The sequence below is a fragment of the Alosa pseudoharengus genome, unplaced genomic scaffold (assembly GCF_046254945.1).
Source record: "Alosa pseudoharengus isolate Yale_2024_CS ecotype anadromous, Long Island Sound unplaced genomic scaffold, YU_APseudo_1.1 YU_APseudo_1.1_scf_5, whole genome shotgun sequence".
Lineage (NCBI taxonomy): Eukaryota > Metazoa > Chordata > Actinopteri > Clupeiformes > Clupeidae > Alosa > Alosa pseudoharengus.
In genome coordinates this window covers 42,308,674-42,316,173 of record NW_027468837.1, presented here as the reverse complement: position 1 = coordinate 42,316,173, position 7,500 = coordinate 42,308,674, and the positions used below count along the sequence as shown (strand labels likewise).

General features: G+C 48.2%; 1 protein-coding gene across 2 annotated transcripts in view; it reads left to right on the top strand.

The window, feature by feature from the left end:
* The window catches only part of mbd1b (methyl-CpG binding domain protein 1b), a 39,270-nt gene extending 36,707 nt beyond the window's left edge, over nt 1-2,563 (top strand). For both annotated transcript variants that reach the window (XM_076268312.1, XM_076268311.1), the window contains exon 16: nt 862-2,563. In XM_076268312.1, coding sequence (XP_076124427.1) covers nt 862-1,326 — 465 coding nt within the window. In that variant the 3' untranslated portion in view covers nt 1,327-2,563. The remainder of the gene's footprint in view (nt 1-861) is intronic.
* The last annotated feature ends 4,937 nt before the right edge of the window (nt 2,564-7,500 follow it).

Sequence of the window (7,500 nt, the reverse complement as noted above, 5' to 3'; positions counted from 1 at the left end):
ACGAGGAGGTTTTTTTTTATAACAAGATAGCCTTACTGTGTTATTTTGTTTTTATAACAAGATAGCCTACTGCGTTATTTAGTTTTTAAAAACAATATAGCCTACTGCGTTATTTCACTTTTATAACAAGATAGCTTACTGCGTTATTTAATTTTTATAACAAGATAGCTTACTGTGTTATTTCGTTTTTATAACAAGGTAGCCTACTGCGTTATTTCGTTTTTATAACAATATAGCCTACTGTGTTATTTCTTTTTTTATAACAATATAGCCTACTGCGTTATTTAGGTTTTATTACAGTATAACCTACTGCGTTATTTAGGTTTTATTACAGTATAACCTACTGCGTTATTTAGGTTTCATTACAGTATAACCTACTGCGTTATTTAGGTTTCATTACAGTATAACCTACTGCGTTATTTAGGTTTTATTACAGTATAGCCTACTGCGTTATTTTGTTTCTGCTGCCATTGCATTCCATTGGCCTTTACATTTCATGAACATGAACTACCTTCTATTCTATAAATGAGTTGAATATAACCTGTGTAGGCTTCCTTTAGGCCTAATAGGCTGTATTACAATATGCTATAATCTATTAAATATATTTATTTCAATTGATCAATTACTTGCCACAATTTTCACCGGCATTAATCATTTCATACTCCATACTGAAATTAGATTTTGGACCTCTGTATTTGTATAACCCTTCGTACTGCCCTGTGTGCGTGTGTGTGTGTGCGTGTGTGTGTGCGTGCGTGCGTGTGTGTGTGTGTGTGCGTGTGTGCGTGCGCGCGCATGTGTGCGTGTGTGTGCGTGTGCGCGCGTGTGCGTGTGTGTGTGCGTGCGTGTGTGTGTGTGTAGATCACTCAGATCTTCAGCCTGGCGGACAGTGGTGTGAGGCTGGACGGGGAGCTGCTGGCGTTGCTGGAGGCGTTGCGGTCGGCGTCGCTGCCTCAGCTGTGGCTGCCCGTGCTGGCGTCCGGTCCGGTGCTGCAGCTGCTGCAGTGCTCCAAGCGCTCGGCCATGGCAGACACGGTGGTGCGCATCGGGCCCGGCCTCGGCTTCAGCGTGAGCGTCCAGGACCAGCCCCTGCTGCCCACGCACCCGCTCTACGCGCAGCACCCCGCCCGCCTGACCGCCGCTGACCAGGTGGTGGCGCTGCTGAGGGACCTGGAGGGCCACGCCGTGTGCCAAGGCCTCCGCTCGCACGCCCCCGCACCCCCCAACGAGCCGCTGGTCAACATCCGCCTCGCCACCTGCCACTTCCTGGTGCCCCGCAGCCGCATCCGCTGCAGCAAGTGCCGCTACCCAACGGAGAAGAATTAAACACACACACACACACACACACATTCATACAGTCACTCAGAGAAGCCTTGAGCAAACACACACAAACACAGTCCCTACTGCCCACCTACACACTACACACACACACACACACTACACACACACACACACACACACACACACACACACCCTCTACTTCCCAGTGGTGAAATCTTGAACACTCATATGAAATATCACACTAGCACGCTAACAGGTCTGTGCACTCATCCACACCAGTGCACCTGGCTCCTCCACAGGCCTGATGGGCCCCATGTCTCCTCCACAGGCCTGATGGGCCCCATGTCTCCTCCACAGGCCCCATGTCTCCTCCACAGGCCTGATGGGCCCCATGTCTCCTCCACAGGCCTGATGGGCCCCATGTCTCCTCCACAGGCCCCATGTCTCCTCCACAGGCCTGATGGGCCCCATGTCTCCTCCACAGGCCCCATGTCTCCTCCACAGGCCTGATGGGCCCCATGTCTCCTCCACAGGCCAGATGGGCCCCATGTCCCCTCTGCAACATCTGTAGGTTCTGAAACTGACTCATATGGGGGGTTCTCAGGACAGCATAGCGTTTATCTGTGTACGTCTGTCTGTCCGTGTGTGTGTGTGTGTGTGTGTGTTTGTCTGTCGGTGTGTGTACGTCTGTCTGTCGGTGTGTGTGTGTTTGTCTGTCGGTGTGTGTGTGTTTGTCTGTCGGTGTGTGTGTGTGTTTGTCTGTCGGTGTGTGTGTGTTTGTCTGTCGGTGTGTGTGTGTGTTTGTCTGTCGGTGTGTGTGTGTGTTTGTCTGTGTGTGTTTGTCTGTCCGCGTGTGTGTGTGTTTGTATGATGAGGCTCCTGATGACCCATCTGCTGAGTTGTAGGCGAACAGCATTCTGCTTCTGTACAGAACAGAGACACTATTCCCGCAGTGTGTGTGTGTGTGTGCGTGTGTATGCGTGTGTGCGTGCGCGTGTGTGTGTGCGCGTGTGTGTGCGCGTGTGTGTGTGTGTGCGTGCGTGTGTGTGTGTGTGTGTGTGTGCATGCGTGCGTGTGTGTTTGTGTGTGTGTGTATGATGAAGGAGAAGTGGCTCCTGAAGACACTTTTCCCTCGGTGGAAGGGGTCAGACGTTCTTCCCGCTCTCGTGCACCGAGGACCCTGACTGACCCCTTCCCTGACTGACCCCTTCCCTGAGGACTCTTGATGGCTTGAGGGGTTTTGATATGCATTTGTAAATGAATAAAGCAAACTGTGAACTTCCTCTCTTGCGTCTTTTATTGTTGTAGAATGACCTTGCAAGGGGTCAGCTCCCAATCCTGTCCTCTCATGGAGCTCTGCGAGCCAACAGCCGCATCATCTGTCGCCATGGTTTCATGTAAATGCATGTGATAGGCGGATGAGTAGTTCTCGTGTGACCCCTAGATTATGCCAGCTGAGCGGTCAGTCCATGAATACTTTGGGGTGCGTGCGCCTGAGTTTGAAACCGGATGCGTACTGATAGAAATGTTCGAGACCTTGATACCCCCCGCTGCTGATACCCCCCGCTGGGGCAAAGCAACTCTGTGCTCATCGCAGCTCATTCTGATGGTCACTTTTACACGGCGCGATATAGACGGGGGGGGGGGGGGGGAGCTACGTCAAGGCAGGGACTGAAATGGGCGGGACCCATGGACGTGTCCACACCAATATTAGGTGGAAACAGGACCCATGGAGGACAGGACCCATGGCCGCCGTTTGTGCATGGAGGACAGGCCAATTTTCCGTTCTGTCCAATATTGGTGGTAGGTTTAGATAAAAATTCAGCACAATTTAATCGTATGGCGATAATGCCGATAACAGGGACCATTTAGGTGATCATGATGTCACATTTTCACATTGTATCAGTGGCTGGTGAAAGAGTTGTACTGTCCCCACCAAAGCTCAGACCAAACCTACGCCCTTGGCGAAACCTATCCAGTGAAGTGAAATTGAATAAACCAATCACATGCAAGGAGTGTTCAATTCTGATCTATCTATCTATCTTTTATTAGTTAACTTCAACCTGAATCATCCAACTTTGTGCATCTGACTTCGCTCTGGCCACAGTGCGCATGCACTGTCGGCAAAATCCGCTGTCAAACTCGCACCAGGGTACCTGCCTGTGCGCGCGGAAACGGATCTCCGTGCGACCAGAGAGAAGAGGCGGCATGACGCTGCGGTAGTGTAAGCGGAGTTCTCGGGTGAACGGCACTATGAAGCTGCTCCGGGAGTATCCGGCGATCCACGGTAACGACGCAGTCGAATACAGTCAGGTCTGGTGAGAAGAGCGTCACAATCTGCGCGTTAACGAAAGCAGCCGCCTGGGAATCATGTCGCAGCCAAGCCCGCGTGAGACGGGCAGCGCTTTTCTCTGAGGTGGGGGGCCGCGAGAGATGCGTCCGCAGGATGGGACCGCGCGCGCCGCTGGTGAATTTTAATTATCTTAGGTCCGGGCAGAACGGACACTTGGAATCGTAGGATTTAGTCTCGTGTCCTCGCGATCCTGCGTACGCCTGCGCGTTCTCTCAGGGTCGCCTGATGGTGGGAATTCTCCGCTAGCCCGGGGAATCAGCGCGTCGGAGAGCAGCGAGTGGATTCGCAGATGTGCTGTCCGTTTTTCCCGGTTACAGCTGAGCAGCCAACCTGCACGACCGGACAGCCACTGGTTTGCGCACGTAGATGTTTGTGTCGCTGAATAGACTACTGGATTGCGCGCCTCGCCATCACCCAACCTTCGGCCGTGGTGAGTACGAGCTCGAGCTTTCCCGTGTGCACATGTAGAATGTCAGCATAACGACAGGTGCCCCCCCCCCCCTCTCTTTCACGGGGATATATCACGTTAGTCATTTCAGACAGTGCTGTCACACTGATATATCACGTTAGTGGAGTCCAGGTAATTATGGACGTTCCTTATGCATGGTATTTTCTCAAACGCATTGGCTATTTGTACCCACACACATGAGCCAGGGATGGGAGGCTGTTTATTATTCTTGTGGGGTTTGCAAGCTGTGTAACGGGGATGCCCCGGTGCCGTTCTTATGTTAACAGGCAGGGCCCGTGTCATTAGCTGTAGCGCAGTGTGTGTATGAGGAACCCAGGAATTATCCTATTACAGGAGACTGATGTGAGGGATGTTGTCTCTTTATTTAACCCAACACAGGGAATGGGGGCGTAGCCTAGCGCGCTGTCTCCATGTAGTTCTCAGCATCTGCGCATGTGTCGGGCGGTCCGACTCGGGCCCCTAATTAATGCAGTCACGGCGAGCACCGGGAGATGGAAGAGGCTTCAGACACAGACGTCACGCGTGGTACAGCTTAAACGGTCGCCCTCTGTCCGTTGACAGTCTCCCGGTGCACGGTCGGACTGGGACAAAAAGTCGGCCCTTGCATTGGCCCAATTGCGGCCCTCCAATCGGTCCTTCAATCGGTCAGGCACACCCGCTAATACACAATCCTGGCAGTACCCTTAAATATGCGTATCTTTTTATCTAAGTGCCAAGGAGCACTCCAAGTGGGCGAGTGTAGGCCTGCTTAGCTATCTGACTCACTGGTGATCAGAGGTGACCAGCCCGTGAGCACATCACTATTCACACAAATACAACCCATTGTGAAAGAGGCTCTGCTGGAAATCAAAGTAAAAATTCAAATTATTCAATTAATGTAAACTCTACAATGCGAAATTGGTAGCAGTACCAAACAATTAATGTAAAGAGTTAAATAACCCAGATTGTGTTAGGCCTAACTGTAATCTATAACATATTTTAACACAAAATAAATATAGGGAAGCTTATTTGCCTGTTGCTGTGAATACAGGGTTCCCATTCAGAGTCAAATGTAAAATTCTACGACTTTTCCCTGAAAAAAAAACCCTGAATTTCGATGACCTACTGTATAATTAATGGTACATTGGAATAATTCACCGACCAAAGCTTTCAGAGCAGCCACATAGCGTTTTAGAATCTTGTACTTTCTTTTAGTGGGCATTGAAAAAACAAGCTAGGGCTAACCACAACCACTCAAGCAACCAGTAAGTAGATTTGTAGGCCTAAAATGTAGACTTTAAACTGCTACAACAAAATTCCTTAATATTCCCTGACTTTGCCCCAAAAATGATCAAATAATATTCCCTGACTTTCCATGTCTGGAAAAGACTTGACAATTCCATGACCGTGGGAACCCCGTAAATATTTCCCCTGTACACTACCTACCCACCTTGCTGGTCAATCTGAATCCAGTGGAGCTACATGAACTCATTTCACTGATGTCCTTCAGTGTCTGCTGTGTCCAGGCTAGATGGAGATAGATAGATAGATAGATAGATAGATAGATAGATAGATAGATACTTTAGTGCTATAGCTTAGTTTAGGGGCAGACAGGCCATCTGGCATAGCAGGCGTTTTCCCGGTGCCAAAATAGATGAATACAAATACATTTCCAGGCAGAATTGGTGTTGATCAGGATAATTATTAGCTTTTAGCGTTACTGGCTGCTTAAGTGGTTGTGGTCAGCCATACCTTGTTTTTTCAATGCTCTGCTTCATCTACATCTCCTCCTTCAAGTTCAACCTGTTGCTGACCGGCTACTTGCAATATTGGATACTGATGAAGCTTCTACATTGGTGTTATATTATTTTTTGCACAACTGGCACCACTGGCATCTACCTGCCGCAACTTCAACATATAGGCTAGGCTACTTCAACATATAGGCCAGGCTACTTCAACGTATAGGCGAGGCTACTTCAACGCAGTAGCGTGCGGTGACCATACATTCTGGTAGGGCAGAAAGCCTTGTCTGACTTTTTTTAAATAGCCTATCATTTTGGGCTACATTAAAATGACATATTTTACAGGACTTTGCTGTATGCTTAAATCTATTTATAAAACTATTTTTTTGTGTTCTGTCTGGCCTGCTGCTAACTATCTAATATTTTTAAGTAGTTGGGTTTTATGACTGCAACTCAAGACAGTTGGGTGTTATGGATAATTGTCTGACCACTCGCTGTAGAACTAGGCTATATTATAGGATATAGCTCATTCTGAATGCAGCAGCCTATATGCCATACCTTTGAACACCGTTGCCTTCTCGTTTTTGCGCTGTCAAAGGATGCTATTAAATCCACTAGAAGCTAGCTACTAAACCAAGGAAGACACCAGGGTTAGCTAACGTATCTTCTAATTTCAACCTCTTACATTTTTTTTTTTTTTTTTTAACAGAAACTCAACATGGTTAACAGGTGCAACACTACTCGCCATTTCTGCATCTTGAAATCAAATGATAGGCCTGGTAACTGGCGGAATAATTTGAGCAGTTCTAGAATATGACCATGGGGCAGACTACTTTACGACCATCCCGGCGTCTTTTAGCGCGGATTGCAATCCTTATTGAAGCCGCCAGGGTTATACGATAAAAATATTGAGGAATGCGATCGTCGAGATGCCCTGCCCCAACATTGCATGACATATTAAACTCAACAAGAATCGATAACATCATCCAAAAGTTGATGTCAACAGACCAAAAATAGTTGGAAAGCCTACAGAAACTATAGATAATTAATGTGACAATCAGAGCAATAGACTTGGAGCAATGATTTACTGAGGAACTATTTTTTGTAGAGGATGCTTCAGGTAGTTCGCTGCCCCACCTGCCCATATGGACCGCACGCTCCTGCTTCAACGTATAGGCGAGGCTACTTCAACGTATAGGCGAGGCTACTTCAACGTATAGGCGAGGCTACGTCAACGTATAGGCGAGGCTACGTCAACATATAGGCGAGGCTTCTTCAACATATAGGCGAGGCTACTTCAACAGGCTACTTCAAGGTATTAGGGGTTTGCACGAACGCCAGGTTCTGGGCGGTGACCCAGCTGCATGGCCATGTTGGAGATACTCGGCGTAAAGAACTGAACGAAGTACAATGGAGTATTATGCACTTTGGATACCTTAAAATGTGAAGGTTCGGAGTAATTTCACCCTAGGGTCCTTTGCACAATGACCTTGAGCCAAACACCCTCCCAGAAGCTGTTTTCCCTGGGTCGAACATTGGCCGAGTAGCGCTATTAGGCGAATACAGAAACTAATGGCTTGTGCAGGCGCTTATGGAACCAATAGAGTATCTCGTAAATTACCCCACTAATAATGCCCTGAATGCTACGAAACTTCTACAGCAGTACAAATATGTTC